We start from the raw sequence: 17,468 nt of genomic DNA on the forward strand, positions 1-17,468 counted from the left end.
GAACAGAGGAGATAAAGCGCTTATCTAGATTTTTTTTTAAACAAACGTGTATGCTTCTCCTTCCGTCATTAAAACTCCGGAAATCACAGTTACAGTAGAAAATTGCGGCATTTAGATGCGAAAGATTAAGTATGTCCCAGCAGTACTTGAAGGCACCACGGCTGGAAACAGGAAGTCTCGAAACTTTTCAGCACAGTGACAAACTTGTTAACCGCATCTCTGAGCCGACACGTCTTCAGCCTGACTGCAGTCTGCGGAGGGATGAAGAGGGTCTGAAAGGAGTCAAGTTACCAGCGCCAGTAAATAATTTTTGTTTCTTTAAATAAAACGAGGTGTCCAGAGGAAGGTGGGTGTATGCGACAGATTTACCGCTAACTGACGGCGAAGACAGTTAGCTCCAGCATTCCTCTCTCTGACGGCTGCCTGAACATCACAATGTGGGAGCAGGAGGAATTCGCTAAACACTGGAGGAACGAGTTCCCCGACGCAGCTGTCCCCCGAATGGACTTGAGCTCCGTGGAGGACATCGAGTCGGAGCTGGAATCATGTAAAGCCAACCTGAAGAAGCTCCAGAAGGCTCTCGCGGAGGAGAAATTCAAGGTGATATACCTGCAGACCACAGTGGCCCAGCAGAAGAGGAACGACCCGGAGAGGTTCGAAGGAAAAGATGAAAACTTCAACGCAGAAACGTTCGCCGTTCCTAAGATGAGGAATGTTAGAAAGCCGCTGCGGCGAGAAGATGAAGGTGGCGGCGGCGGCGGAGGGAGGACCAAGGTGTCCGACTCCGGGGGCTTGAAGCTCAGCGCGGCGGCCAACACGCCCAGCTCCTTCGGCCGAGAACGCACCAGGTTCATCGGCAAGACAGGTAAGTACGTCCCCATCCCCGTCCCGCCGCAGAAACCCAGGAGGGGGGACAAGGCCGCCAATGACAACGAGGAGGAGGACAGCGACCGAGAATACGAGGATGCGGAGCTGAACGAGAATTTCGTCCGGAATAACTTGTTGACGCCGAAGAGCGTTGGCAAGGACAACCAGCGGACGCCGGTCATCTGCAGGGACAATCTGCGGCCTTTCCGCCACAGCAGGGACTTTGACTCCGATGACGGCAGGCTGTCTCCGTCCTTCCCGCATGTTCACCGCAGAGCCTCCCGCGGCTCCGGCTGCAGCACACCTGACAGAAGGAGTGATGGCTACCTGAGCTCCGACCATGACGACTCCTCCTCTGCAGGTAATCCATCTTTCATGCTTCCAATGATTTGATGCTTCAGCAAAAGAGTATTAAAATCAGTGCAGTCACAGATTTATTGTTTAGTGTTCACATTGAAATATATCTTATAGTTATTGCATCCTGCTCTTATCATCTTAATATAAATGCTGCCTCGAAAAAAAAACTCCATTCACACCCCTTGAGGTTTTCCTCATTTCTCATTTTACTATATTATGTACTTCACTTTTTAAAAAATGTGATAAATGTTGCATTATTTGGAAGTGGAAAAACTTTTTCTTAGTTAATCAAACATCTGAAAAGTGTGGCCTGGATTTGTATCCATACACCGACTCCTCTGATGTGTCTGAATGTGATCACTAGACAACCAGGAGAAGTTTAATGCAGCTTTAATTTATTGTTTTAATCATCCAAAAATAGACATGTGAAGACCTCAAAGCTTTCAATACCTGGTTGTCCACCTAAACTGATAAGACTGGACAAGGAGAGCGGCAGCGGCAGCCAGGAGGCATAGTGGAGGTGCATAAATTGATGGCACACAAATGCATGCCACACTTATCAGATTTTTATTTCTTGGTGAAAAAAAATGGCGGCTTTGTGGTGGTCTAATGAAATGCACTGAATCTCATCATTGTGATGTGACAAAATGGAAAAAAGGTCAGCGGTTATGAAGAGTTTTCACAAGGCCACCACCGTGTCACTCTTTCCTCCCATCATCATATTCCCAGCTGTGACACACACAGCCTTGTACCTCTTTTTAGACAGGAAGTCAGCTGATGGATGAGTTTGTTTTCTGGTTTTTGCTATTTTTATTTTTTTTTGGCATGAGTAGCCTTCTTCCATATTTTGAATGGACATGATGATGATGACGACGATGTAAAGCAAATAGTTTCCAAGAACGTGAGGTGTTATCTAGAATTGGTTAAAAAATATATTAAATTGACCCCCAAAAATGGGTGAAAGACATATAAAACAGATGCAGTTATATAAAGTGAATTTTAACATCTTGAGGAAAATAGCAGCTCCCCTCACTATCCTCTCCAGGACTTTCTTTTTTGCGTTTTTTTTTTTTTTTTTTGCCAGACTTAATTACCTTAAACCAAAGCTAAAGTAGTCTGTCACACACTGTGATCCTGTGTTTACAACAAGTTGGAAGCTGCTCTGGTAATTTTTTTTCAATTCTTTTGGGAAATGTGTGAAAGTGGCAGTGTTTCTGAAGTTTAAAAAGAAAAAAAAAAACTGTCATATTCAAGTGTCTATCTAGCTGTGTATTAACGGTGCGTTTCCGATGAGTCAAAGCCCTTCAGCTTCCTGGTGCACAGTCAGGTGGGTGCTGATTGATGTAACATCCTGTCAATGCGGCTCTACATTAAACACCCCACAAAACTGCCACATGCAGAACGAGTGTGAACGTTGGCTGCAGAGTGTGTGAGGTGCTGTGAGCTGTGCAGAACTCTAGTATTACTAGCCTAGACGGGCATACAGTGCATTCACGCTAGACTGACCGGAAATCCTCCCTCAAGCTAATAATGCTGGCTGAGAAAAATACCACATTCATTAATTAACAGCTAGTTCTTTGCAAAAAAAAAAAAAGAAGTCCTGTCCTTGAACATTTCCACATTTCTTCAGGTTAAATTCACAAACATGAATGTGATTTAGACCAACACAAAATGGGGGTAGTTATGAAGTGAAGAGCACAAGATTTGAGGCATGGGGAGGAGATTCACCTTTCAGCAGGAAAAAACAACCCAGACAAACAGCCAGAGCTACAATGAGATGGTTTAAACAAACACATATTTATGTGTTAGCATGGCTTAGTCAAAGTACAGGCTATAGTCCAGTTTGTGAGACTTAAATTTATGTTTGCAGATCCACTCCAGCTCGTCTGACTGATCCTTCAGATAAATCTTCATTTGCTAGATGCGCAAATTTTGGTAGATGGAAACCTCAACTGGAATTGAATCAAATGGTGGTTCTACATACTATTATTACACATGTGCTGAGTAGAAAAAGCAAAGTGATACATCATTTATTCTATTTCACAAATATGCACTACTTTCACTGCAGAAACACAAAGCGTTACTAAGTATTTTTGCCTAGTACTTTCTTAGTACACTTAAAATAAGACGGCAAACTTTCAGCAAATGTTTAGCTAAACATAGGATCTTATTTTAAGTCAATAATTCTTTAATATTGATCAAAACAAACTAATTCCAGTAGCAGATTATTTCACTGACATGGGAAAGAATATCTTGTTATAAGTGAAAAAATCTGCATGTGAAATTAATATTAAATCAATATTAATGAATTCTTGACTTAAAACAAGATCCTAAATTTTGCCGAAATGTAACTTCTAGGTTGGTTTTCTCTTACTTCAAGTGTACTAAGATAGAAACTAGACAGAAGTACATGGAAATATTTTGTGTTTTGCCGTGTTGTGGTGGTCCATCACACAAAATCTTAAAATACATTAAAGTTTGTGCGTGTAGTGTGCCAAAATATGAAAAGGCTAAACACCTTTAGATTCCTAATTTTGCAAAGTTGCACCAAAATAACACATAATGTTTATCATTTGGTGGTTTCTGTGGGCGCCGTTGCACCTCCAGCTGAGGAATACAACCCACTGGCATCCATATGTTACCCTGGACTGGTGGTGAATGGGCGCCAGCCCGCCAACCTGTTGTGTCTGATCCGATTAAGATCTATCTGCATGTGCAGAACAGTTCTTGCTGCAGATGCAATGCTGTGTTCTAATCTGATACAAACCGGCTCACATAAACGTTTTCCAGAGCTTCTTGTGTGCATCTAAATAAAAGCTGGTGCCAGGCATCTCAAAAATCAATGATATCTTACCAGGTTTTTTTCCCTGTAATGCACAGCTATATAAAATATCCAGTGAAAAAGAGACTGGTTCTGTCTAAAGATGGCTAGTCTGAGGAAAAAAGTCAGACCACAAGATTCAGACAAATCCCACTGCATAAATCTGATACTTCCTTAAAAGTGTGGCGAAATTGACCAAGATCGTCTGCGATCTCATGAGTCAACATTAAGTGACTAACGTGAACATGAGACTAGACTGAGGGAGACTTTCTGAGCAGATAAAACATGTGCTGTAGTACATAATCTTTATTAACGGAGCATTATGGTAAGCTTATCTCTTAATTTTTTGAATTTTGATCGCCCTCCTGATTACAATATATCCAGAAGGTTCTATGTGGAACGAAAACGGCTGCCGCACAAATGTGGTAGCAACTCCACTGTTGCAACAGACAGGAAGCAACGTGACGCCAAAATAGAACTTTGGATTTTCTGAAAGAATGTCAGATGGTGTGTTCCCGCAGATGCAAAACAAAGTCATTATGCGACAAAGTTCTGGCTTTGCTTCTCCAACGTGAAACTGTCCAAACAGAGACAAAGAAAGGAAAGCGTCGCAGTGATTTCCAATCACAGCGAACCGTTTTCTCTACCCCTAGAGCTGATTGGGGATTGTATTTTACTGTAAACATGTGGAAAGGTAAGGAAAAGCAATTACTGTTAGTCTCCTAATCTGCTCCATCATTGTTATCCCACAGGATACTGACGCTTTGCTGCGACGGCCAGGATAATCAGTGGAAGGACTTTAGCTTTGACCGCGAACAATAGAGGGTGTGTGGGATGGAAACCCAAGAATTCCTAACGCATAATGCCCTCAGATTGACTCTTGTAATCCCAAATAAGAGTTGTCTGTTCTTATTTATTTAATTTTACCTTGGGTACTACATTTATATTGGCGCGCGCGCGCGCACACACACACACACACACTCAAAAAGCCAGGCTTTAGGAAGAGATCAAGCATAAGGTCATGTGAGTCTGAGGCGATTGCTTTAGCCTCCGCCTGTGGTCCCTCTGAATCAGTTTTCACAGAAACTGATTCACTTTATCTCAAATTCACTGTTTTTGCTAAATTGCTCCATAGCCAGACTCTGTTTCCTGTTCAGCTATTTTCTGTTAAGTGCAGTCACATTGAGGACTCCAAGGAGAACCGCGGCTGATCAGTACCAAACCAAAACGGACTCTTGTTGTCTGCGAGAGAGGACTGTCACAGTAAAACTGGTGGATTTGCTTAGTTACCGACTTTTGCATTGTCAAGTCATTCCGACAGCAGGATGGCTCTGCTGATGGGGCTGTTTCCTGTTCCTTTTACCTATCACACACTGCTCAGTTCAGTATCTCTCGGCTCTGAAAGTTACCCACAGCTCCTCACTTCACCCATGCAGAGACCTCTGACACTCTGATGTCTGACTTTGTTTTAGGAAATACAGCATTCACATTTTACGACTTGGTGTTTCTTGCAAAGTATTCAATTCATGCCCTTTTGAACTTTACACACGTTGTCACGTTGCAGTCACAAACTTTCAGTGTGCTTTATGTGACAGAGTGGCTCAAGAGGAAAAAGACTCCTACCTTTCAAGACAAGCAGAGGTTATTTCTATAACACATTTAAGTTACAAGATGTTTGAAGCAAAAAAAAAAACCACAGTGCTCTGACATAGAAAGGAAATGAAAGTTGGACTACATACTGAAATGTTTCAGTTGGTATGACTGTAAGTGGGAAAGACAAAAACGACACTAAACAAATGGGGTTTAGCCTAGATTTAAAGGAACTCTTCTTTTCAGCATTTTTGCAGTTTTCTGGAAGTTTGTTCCAGATTAGAGGAGCATGAAAACTGAATGCTGCTTCTCCATGTTTGGTTCTGACTCTTGGGATTCAGAATAGACATGGAACCAGGAAACCTGAGTGGTCTGAAGGGTTTATATGACCACAGATCTTTGAGGTATTTTGTACTAAACCATTCAGTGGTTTAAAAACCAACTATTGTAAGGACTTTAGAACTGGGGTGATGTGCTGCATTTTTCTAGTTTTAGTGAGAACAGGATCAGCTGACTTTGTCATTGTCTTTATGTGACTCTGAAGGTTCAGGTGTGAGCCCATCTCCACAGCCCTGATCTAACTCTAATAAGTGAAGCTTTGTGCCGACTCTTCCTCTTTAGATCCAAAAATAATAACTTTGGGGTTTTTTTTTTACACACAGCTGAAAGGTTGGGCACCTCCATACATAGATTTTTGTCCATACATCTGCTCATTGCTGAATGAGAACAACTTTATTGGGATTTTGAATTACATGCTCCGTCGGCATTTGAAACAAGCAAAGAGGCTCAGCAAAACTGAAGTTAAGTGATGAGAGGACAATTATGAAAAATGTACAGTAGATTAGTAGAAACTGTACTGTGTTGGTTGTATGTCTATTTTTACATTTAAAAAAGTTCCAAAAGCAGAAAATTTTGTGGTCTGTTTTCAGTTGATGCTCTAAGTTTTTAATACATTTCATCTCATGCATAAAAAAGCACAATCAAACTATCATTAGTGCAAAGCTGAGAAGTCCTTTATTTCTCCATCAGCGCAGCAAGCTGAAACCTGTTAAAAGGAGATTTTAAACATAGCAGCCACATTTGTTTGACTGTAGAAAGGACCGGTTTATTAATGAAAACTATATCTGTGGGAATGTCATTAATTTCGCCTCACAGGAAGTAGTGCCCTAAATAAAACATACTTGAATTTATCACGTTTGCACCGATTCTTTGTCCAGTATTCTGTTGTTTATAACCTGGCGTATGTACAGTTTTTAACCTATTATTTCCTTTTTTTTTTTTCTTGATAAAGAATTAAAATTATCGTCCCAATCCCCTTGTCTGAAAATGGTTTATTAATCCCAAATTACAAATTCACAGACTGCATATACACTTTATTCCAGAAGTATTGCTGTTATCGCAGTAACCTTCTGAACCTTTTAAAGTTATGTTTTTGAATTCTTCAATAACAGAAATGGTTAGTTAGGAAAAACTGTTTGTGTCACTCCCTTTTTCCTGCGAGAGTGGGTGTTGAGTATGAGGCACCTTCCCGTTTCTCTCTGGGTTGGCTCTCTCAGGGCAGGTCCAGGCCCGTCTTGAATAACATGTGCGGAGGGGGAAACTGCGCTCTTTGGACTACATAAAAACTGACAACATTGGCTTGGTTTGATCATTGACTGTTTAGTCCTAAATAAAAAGCTCTGGCTTGTTGTTGGTTTTATTTAAGTGGAGTTACGCTGTGATTTATTGTAGTGTGATCGCTTTACTGTTAGGCAGACAGACTGTTTAGAAAAAAAAACCAACAAAAAAACAATCCAGCCAGACAGAATAGTTTGGCTCGTCTCTGTTGTTAGACTGCTGATGAGCTAAAGTGGGTTTACATTAGCTTCTGTGTGAGTGTGTGTTTGGCTACTCAGTGCAGCACGTACACGTAATGGGAAACAGTGACTGGGTTGGATTTGTCATAGGAAATTAGATTATAAGAGTTCCCAGCGGGAAATACATCAAGAATGGCACCTGAGTTTGAACTGTGACTTGGAATACAGCATCAAGATTTATTGTTACTGTGCAACTAAAATGTACTCAACATGCTAGATGCGTAGAAGTTCACAAGTAACTTTCTTTTTAAAAACCCAAGTCAAGACTCAAGTTTTCCACCCTAATTCAGACATGTTCCAAGTCTGTAATGATGGAAATAAATATTTTCTTTCACTTGTATTATTGGTCCTAAATTACCAGATGAATATTAGGTTGTTACTTGTGTATTTTAACATGTAATTTACCATTTTAAATCAACGAAAGGTTGCTTTATAATAGAAAAATTGATCAAACAAATATTTACTCAGCTAGAGATATAAATATGCATTTATGTTTCACGAATAATAGTTTAAAATTGGCTAAAATTGAATTTTAGAATTCATCAACCTTTTATTATCATTATTATAATGTCTAAATTAACACTTGTTTATCCCCGTCTTCACATTATTAGAATTTTTAATATTTGGAAACTGTTTAAAAAAATCTTTGCTCTCAATTCTAAATGGTAAAGATTTTTAAATATTGCTATTTTCAGGTGAATGTGTATAAAGCTGCAGTTAGTTTGGCAGTGAGAGAATGTCAGGTGAAATTATTTTATTTTATTCTGAAATTATCCTGTGCTCACTGTTGTGAAGCTTCACGTAACATAAACAGAAATCTCATAATCCACCAACATCACGGGCTAATTATCAAATTCATCCTTTCACAATAAAACCACACAGCAGGTGCAGTCTGTGGCTCATATGCCAACTTCCTTTTACTCTTCATTAAATCAGATAAAAACCATTAAGATACGAGTCTCGAGTCTTCCAGGCTCAAGTCTAATTCGAATCTGAAGTCTCCTATTTTTGGTACTTGAGTGCGAAACTTGAGTCGTCATCTCTGATTAAATAAAAACTGTTGGCAGCTGTGATGTTTGTATTTCATTAAACACGAGGCAAATATAGTTTTGTACAACCGCAGGTTTATATGGTATGTGACAAATGCATCGGCTTGATATTATCATCAGGGGTTAGCAAAACTTTCTAACTGCAGCGTAGTCGGTGCAATTCTTCAGATCTGGTCCAAAGCTGAAGGAAAATTGAACACAGCGGAATTTTCTTTAAAAATGTTCCGTGTACTTTATCAACAAAATCATTGGGATGTGCAATATAGATTTAAAATTTTATTTTTAGTTTTTATTATCGCTACATAAATTCAGAGCTTTACAAACAAAAACTCTGCTCAAAAAATGAAACATTCCCTAAATATTTTTAAATGATTACATCACCACACCAATGAGTTTGTTCAGCCATCCAGCTAACCAGAACTCATTACGTCCAGCCAAGTTTTTGAAACATGAATGCAAGGTTTACTAGTACTTCTATGGAAGCAACAAAGCAAAAATCATTCAATCAGCTGAAGTGACAATATGAGCAATACTTTTAAATTTACAAACTCCATTAGAGTTTCTTAACTGTGAATTATTGTCTGAAAAAGATTTCTTTTAAACCGTGCAGTAGAACGCTGCCCATCTCATCTAAAAAACTATTTGTGGACTATTTGACTCTACAAGAAATTCCAGTATTTTGTTTTCTATATAATATGTTGTGTTTCTCAAAAAACTAATCAGAACTACGCAGTTCTGACCTGCTATTGCTCCAAACCTCTGCAGCATTCCCATTTTTCAGTCCTCAGGGCTAATAGACTATTTTTTGTCCATCTTGTCTTCGTGTTGCCTTGGTGATGAGTCGGCATGGTTGGAGACGGGAGATGGGCAGAATGTGTGTGTGTGAGTTGCAGCACTGAGGATGAGATGGGTGCTGAATGTTTCTACTAATACCTCTGTGTTGGAGGTGTGAAATACACGGTCAGGCACTGCTGGTTGTGAGGCATCTACTACAGAATTGCCCAAAGCATCCAAATGGAAATTAAAACTGTATCTGAATCTGAAATCTTCAGCACTACCGTGTACTGAATGTTCCAGTATTATGCAACATTTATTTTCACATGTAGTGTTTACTTCTTCTGCTTTACTTGACGCTACTGTACATTTTGATTAGCCAGTGGGTTTTACTGTAGTTGTTAATAGTTTTAACGAGCCATTGGAATTTGAAAAATTAGAAACGGACTCAATCTTTAAACCATGAAGAGGAGCAATAGGGAGAAAAGTTGAAAGAATTTAATTTAGAGTTTGAAAACAATCGGGATGAAAATGAAAATTGGTGTTTGATACTCCTTGATCAAGATTATTCATATCTAAGGTGAATAATAATAACGACCTCGGCACTCATCCCTAAGGTACACCTTCGATCACAAGAAAGCAAGAGGCAATCAATGCCAAGCTTTCACACTATTTCACCATTAAGTGAGTAGTTTTATTAGTCATCTGTTGGGTTTTCTTTTCCTTTCCCAATCAATCATTGTACATTTGTAAAGTTCAGAAGTTCAACCCTTCTTAGAATGGTAATTTATTCAATTGGAGGTTAGAGCAAGTTATGCATAGGCTACAAGAAAAAAAAATCACCTGGAGCCATTTGTTGAATCAAAGTCAAACTCTTTATTAACCAAACTAATCTATCTCTACAGGGATTTGCTGATGTGAAACATAACTCATAATCAGAGAAACACAAAGATAAACCACAAATAACAGTTGGCGTCTAGTACTGATCATAATCAAAAGGGATTTGACCAGAATAATTAATGAATGCACTAAGAGCTTTATGAGCACTTGAGAATTTCCAAACTGTTCCCAAAACTCCTTCTGGAAAAGTTTTCTTACCCTGATATCTGTTTAAGGAATAGGGAACAGAAAGTATAAAGAAAAACGTAGAAAGAGTAGACCTCACCTACTCATTGATCAACGTAGACAATCCCACCTGCGTAGTTGAAGATGTCATTTTTTTCTCTATTCAGGGGTCATCAAACCCTGGAAAAATTGACAAAAAATCAGTTTTTGTTCTCCTTGAGGATCTAGAGGGCCAGCCACAGTTAATTAAGAGGATAGTTGTTTTAGGCAACTCCCTACATAAAGAATACAAGACACAAAGTATCTCTCTCTCCAGGATGGCAGCAATGGGATGCAGACAGGACTAACACAAACAACATGGCGGATTCTCAGTCTTACTGGAGAGACTGATTAGAAAATCCCATAAATGTGGTTTGTCTTCTTTGGTATTTTGAGCTCTGACTGATGCATCCCTTGCCATATCTTGGGGGCCCCTACCTTACAAACACTGTGGGATTTTTCAGCTCTGGCGAACGGAACTTGACCAGGTGACCTTTGTGTACTTGTATCATAGGAGGAATCCCCTCCGTTCGGTTTCAGATTTGACTTAAGATCACCTCGTAGAAAGTCCTGTGACGCAATACGTTTCTGCAACCTGCTGACGACATCAGCCACAGTCATCAAGTGTTGAAACTGTGACTAGGAGTGCAAGTATTCAGGGAGCTGTGCATTGCACGGCGGTGGCTCACATGTCTCAGAAATCCGTTACATTGTTTGAAGATTTACTTTCAGTATTAATTGCAGTTTCCCCTAAGAAAACTGCAATTAATACTGAGCTCTCTTTTTGATGTATAAAACATTATACAGAAAGTAATTATTTTAAAAATAATTTTTTTCTTGTTGAAGTAGTAACTTTAATCCAGACCATGTGCTTTGTTATCTGCACCTGATTTTCCCTTAAGTTCCTTATTTATGGGACTCTGACATGCTGACCTTTTGTTTCTAAAATCAACAAAGGCGTGGACCTCCCATGAGTTTGTAATAGTCACAGACAAGCTAGAAAGAGGAGCTGGAAGCTACTCCTCTTATACACACACACAGCGTAATTCCTTTTTTTTGCCCTTCTCATTTTCCTGTAAGCAGGACTGAGGTGATCTAATTTTCACTCCTCCACCCTCAAGTTCTCTCCCCTTTTCTTCGCTTCAGGATGAATCATAGTAACTTGAAGTTTTTGTGCATGAACGTGCCATACAAAATAGCAAGAGGTGAGCAGCTGCTAGATTCAGGAGTATACGAAAAACATGTGGTTTTCCTGTCAGTTAACCGATTAGCGTACCACCTCCCCCTTTCCCCCTAATAATGAGAAACCACATTTAAACAAAAACAACAAAAAAACAAAAAAAAAGCAACATTTATGAAGAGAACAAAAAAGTGATACTGCAGTCGGAGGCTGCCTTTAGCTCGGTCAGGGTTGGCTTTGGCTGCCATGGAAACCCTACTGTGCATTTGTGGTGAGTGAGGCGGGTGTGCAGGAGAGTGCATGCTGCATGAGGGTCCACAGAGCCCTTCATTGTTCTCTGGCTGACTGTGAAGTGAAGTCTTCATCAGTTTGCTACTCCCTGTTACTTCTTTAGGTGATGCAGCTGTTTACACTTCATCCATATTTAAATTCTGAGGATCCACTTTTGTTTCAGTATTACTGCTCATTTGGAAGTAGTAATGCAACATTAGGAGTGAAAAGTAGCTAAAAGTCTCTCTTTTTTTAATGAGTTTCTGTCATGGGATGCCGTGTCACGGTGTGTGTGTGTGTGTGTGTTTTAACCTTCTGATCAAAACACACTAAACTATTTGCCTTCTAAAACTTTCAATATCGCATTGACAATCAATGTTAGCACTTATATTACGACATAGAGCCTCATCACATGGTGCTTAATAAAATGGTACTTATTTCCAGTTAAGACAATTCTTCGTCAGGGTTTCCCCCAGTATATTATAAGCCTGGCGGGCCACCATGCTTTACCCCCACCAGGCTAAGAATTGTTTATTTATTTAAGTGTTTTTTTTTTTTAAGTTTGCATTTTTTAAGACTTTATAGTTGGTGTTCAGGTTTTAATCTTCAATCTTTAAATGATACATAATTATCAAATTATATTTTCAAATTTCCTGCCGACTTTAAACATGTTTTAACTCCAGGACACTTTGGCCCCCGGATGAATGACTACATTAGCACCCAACCACTGGGCTTTGCATGTTTGTTGGGGGAAACCGTTCTTAGTCACATGCATGTTGTGTGCAGCAATATTGCCATTCATAAATTTGTGATAGATTAAACTATTATTTGAGTTCGGATTTATACCATGCCAGATTTTTAAATACGAATGCAAATTGCTCACCCAGTTTGTGGCTAATCGTTTGATGAGCTTAATGAAAATAGCTGGCGTCTAAAACATTCATAGCCTGATTGTATCTCTCTATGAACATGATTAGCACTAGTAGTTGATGTAGTAATAAAATTAGCACATCAGATGTGCCGAAGCACGATGTGGGAAGACCAATAACTGTAATATATATAAAATGTATGACTATAATATATATAAAATGTATATTTTCCTCGTAGTTGGCTCATATGGTTATTGTTAAGTAACAAAGGATTCTGTGGTGGATTATTTAGCAGATTGGAGTTTAGATTTAACTCTGTTTCGAACAGGGTAAAGAACCAGCGTGTTGACGCATTTAAACCCTATGTCGACTGACTGAGCTATTACCAAACTAGATATAAATAAAGACAGAGATAAAGTTCCTGCCTTTGTCTCAACGGTAACACTTTTTGAAGGGGGGTGAATAAGACTGACATGACACTGTCATAAACATGACACAACACCTGTCATGAACATGAATAAGCCTTCATGAATATTTATGACTGTTGTCATAAAGCGTCATTCGGTAAATTTTAATACAAAATTTACATTATTCAAAATGTCTTTGTTATGACAACTTGACATTAACCAATAAATCATTACTGATATAAATTTGTTATAAAATTATTACTGATTGCACTTTAAAAATTGGGTAACTTTATGTTATTAAAGGTAAAGTTTAAACAGTAATGATTTATTGGTTAATGTCAAGTTGTCATAACAAAGACATTTTGAATCAGCATAAGCAAACACTATGGCGGACACGTAACTTTTGACATTTTTCAACATGGATTCAGAAGCTGTCACTCTGATTCTGCTCTCAAACCATGACGAAGACAGGCATGAATGACAAAACTTACGCAAACACTGTTGATGACGTTGATAAACTTCAGACCTTCCTTCACCTGATTTATGATTGGTCGTCATGCATAGTCTCCGCTCATATGATAGCTAACAATTAGCGACAGTGGAATCCAGATAATCTAGTCTGTGCTGGTCCTCCTAACAAACTGCTGCAGTGTATTTTTTGCTGTAGTCATAGAGAATTACATGAAAGTATGTTTTGACTGAGGAATTGGATTGCAATTAGAGATGTGCCGATCAGGTTTTTTCCTGCCGATTCCGATCACCCATGAGAGCCGACCACCGATACCGATCACATAATTATAATTTTTTTAATCATAAGCACTACCGGTTACATTATGTGGAAAAAGGAACCATAAATTCACCTTAATTTAGACAAAAACTTGTTTTTAATAACTTTTTCCAAGAAAAAAAGCAAAACAGGCATTCTGCAAATTGTACTGCTATCAATAATACTATCTTTAACAGACTGAAAACATATGAAGGCTCTGAAGAGGCTAAATAATGCAAAGAGTCTAAATAAAACCTCTCAACATTGCCAAAAAATTCAAGTATAAAACTTAAAATTCAAAGGCAAATGCAGGTTACATTACAATAAACAATCCAGAGTTACTGAATGAAACCTTCCTGATAGCATGGCGGCTAGCTGATTACTGCTAGTTCTGAGTGGTTGTTTCTGACTGAGTGGAGCAATTATGCAGAACAGGGAGGAGATCGATTATTTTTTAGAGATTATCTGTCTCATGTTAGGACAGCAAAAGTTTTAATACCCAAACAAACCAACTGTTTCCTCACAGAGACATGGTTTTTCAACCAATGTTCAGAGGTTGGTAGAGTACCCAAAGATTGTACTCTACCCAATGCTTGGGGTAGAGTACAAAGAGTAACCCTGCTTTAATAAGTAAAAGAAGTAGCCATCTAAGGAAATTGCTAAAGTAAGTATATTTAAAAGTTAGTTTTATCCTCCCACAAATGTAACCGAGTGCAAGTAATTAGTTGGCTATGCTTCAGCAAAGTAGCAAATCAAGTTCTGTGATTGACTACAACTAAGGCAAATTTCCTGCCTAGGAGCTTGAAAAAAAAAAACCCTGAATAAGTAGCAAAAAATTAAGGACAATTCACCATTTAGTCATCTGTTTGTTATTGAGAGGATGTTATTCATTTTTACTCTACTGCAAAATCTAGAGATGAGTGAGATGACAGGGAAAGTCGTGAACACACTCTTGGTCAGGCTTTCATTGTCCCTGCTGGTGTGTGAATCCTCATATCGACAGTGTTATTGTATCAAACAACTGCTACATTCAGGCATTAAAAAACCCAACTAAATATCTTGGACCTTAAGAAGATTACCTGAGCTTCTGTGCCTTTTTAGATTTGATACATGTAACTGAAAGAAATGTTCGGATTTTTATTGTTCTACTTAAATCAGTGACAGTCCTTCTGTGTCTTACAAGACAAAGTGTTCCCTCAGACTTTGTCACTGTGTCCCTTCTGTGACCTTTTTCAACTGAGCTGTTTCTGTTGTCACCGTTACACCAGGGAATCGCTGACACATTTGCCTTTTCTGTTGAAACACCTGTGTTGAGAACATGAAAGCATTCTCTGTTTCCTCTGGTTCTTAATCTTTAAGACATCCTTTGCTACGCTTACCACTTTCACTTCCCCATCTTAGTTGGAGGAAATGTGAATGTTTGGAGAAAGAATTGGATTGCAAGTGGAAATCAAATTCTCCATTTCAGGGGTTCCAGTAAATTATTTTTTGCAAAAAGCCTTCCTGCTTGTGAAAGTGCATGGAAGAGATGCGGAAGCAGCTGATTGTGTTTCAGGTCACCTGAGAACCTGCTGTGGGCGTCAAGTGTCTGTGTCCACAATTGCTAATGGAAACAATAGCCGCTAAGTGGACCTAGGGCAAGTAAACTCTCTGTTATTCCAGAACTGAGACACAACTTGCTTTTAAAATGTGCATTTCACTATAGTTTTATTATTTATAGTTCCAGCTTTTTTCTACAAAGGTTGTTGATTTTAAAGTTAGCAGTAAGCTTGTTTGCCATAAAATCACAGTTCATGGGAAAGAACTCACCTTCATGTTAATTCTGTTGGTTAATCATGCGTCCTGTCTACAGAGGCTAGACTCCTCCTTGTGTTTGACTCTTCATCTCAAGCCATTTGCTGTTCAATAAAGGGCATTAGAATAATAAACCAAGTTAAAAGTGTGTCTGTGAACTGTTCCCAGAGTTTAAAAGCCTTTTAAGAAGAAACTTCAGATGCTCTATTTGACGTAATCATTCACAGCTTCTTCTGTATGCTGATTGGCCAAAATAAAAATTATATTGGACAAATCCATTTCAATGGGAGAAATCCCAGATGGAGACCTAAAGGAAGATGAGAATTGAGAGGAATTGCAAAAGACTGCAATGGCCAGGCTTGCTTACAACAGGAGTATTTGGAATATTCTCAAACTGTCCCACCCCCACTTGTTACTGCTAGGCTTTTCACATCGAAAATAATTTCAGCTGTTTCATGTTTTTTCTTCGGAGAAAATTGTTGGATGTCGAGGTTTGGCAACTAAAGCAGCTGTTTTATTGGTGCTAAGCTAATTTGAATATGAGCAACTTAACAATCTAGAATTTGAAAATGTAACAATGTAGCATCAGTAGTAGTATAATTGAAAGTGATTATGTTACTGCTATAATACCATGAGGTTTTTACTCAACATCATCACAGTGTGATGGACTCTCTTTGGTCCATGCATAGTCCAGAACCCCCCTGCGTCTCCAAAACATAAGTATCTTACTTTAGAACCATCTTTTAACTTAATTTACCTCTTTGCCTTGTAGCACCTTTCTAGCCATAACATATGGTTCTGCTGGGCAGAGAGTGATATTGCTCATGTCTTAAACCCTGGTGGGAGATTATGTTTGAAATGATGGTGAAATTTACGTCTATTTTACAGAACTTTATGGTTTAGGGAGAGTAAGCAAACTGAAAACCAGCTTTAACAAGTAAAAGCTGCTTTAACAAAGCAGCTTTTACTCTCCTTTTGCACCAAACCCCTCTCAGGTGTCGGTGTGTGTGTGCGTGTGTGTATGAGTGTGTGCTGTTTTTCGTTTCTGGTGGCACCGGACTCCGGAAGTGTTCCAAGTGAGCAGCATTAAAGCCACACAGATGCAGATAAAACAGCAACTAGCTTTGAAACCACATAACCAGAGGACTGTTTTATCTGCAACATGAGACCCTCAGTAGAACAAGTGAAGCTCACACTAACTTCAGGAGACTCTGGTCTTTATGCTTAAGCAATGGGTAGAACTCCCTCTTGTGGACATATAAAATATTTATTTAATCCTAATTTGAAAAAAGTTGTCATACAATGCTTATATGTTGCCAAAAATGAACAGATATGTGAAAACATTGTTTTGGACTGTGAGGGGTGGGGGACATAAGCTAAAATATGGCATAAACTACTGAGTCTGTAAATCTCCAAACTCAGTTGCGTAAGCTGTACTGGGCATTTCCTGAGTTGACCTCATAGTGACGGATGTAAATCTGTTGAACAACAGGACTTGGACTTTGCCAGTTGATTGATGCGTCATAATGAAAACATAAAAACATTCTTTACACAGGATGATTAAGGGAAGAAATGTGCCATTTTTATTGGTAGTAACAATTACAAGTAAGAAAGAAAAAATCTCGACCTCAAAATCCTATATGGCTGCCTTCGTCAATATAAAACTTATTTACACACTCTGTAAAAAGTTGTTTATTTGGACATTTATTTCCTAACAAATCCTTCAGACAATTAGTCCCTATAGTGTTTGAAATTACACAATCC

The 17,468-nt window shown here is 38.8% G+C and overlaps 1 protein-coding gene across 1 annotated transcript in view; it reads left to right on the top strand.

Annotated features, from left to right (window-relative positions):
• abr (ABR activator of RhoGEF and GTPase) overlaps positions 1-17,468 on the top strand; it is a 136,497-nt gene continuing 119,029 nt past the window's right edge. Inside the window, exon 1 of the mRNA XM_008428046.3 lies at positions 1-1,228. Coding sequence (XP_008426268.1) covers positions 436-1,228 — 793 coding nt within the window. The 5' untranslated portion in view covers positions 1-435. The remainder of the gene's footprint in view (positions 1,229-17,468) is intronic.

Source organism: Poecilia reticulata, chromosome 14, assembly GCF_904066995.2.
Source record: "Poecilia reticulata chromosome 14, P_reticulata-male-v2, whole genome shotgun sequence".
In the NCBI taxonomy this organism is placed as follows: domain Eukaryota; kingdom Metazoa; phylum Chordata; class Actinopteri; order Cyprinodontiformes; family Poeciliidae; genus Poecilia; species Poecilia reticulata.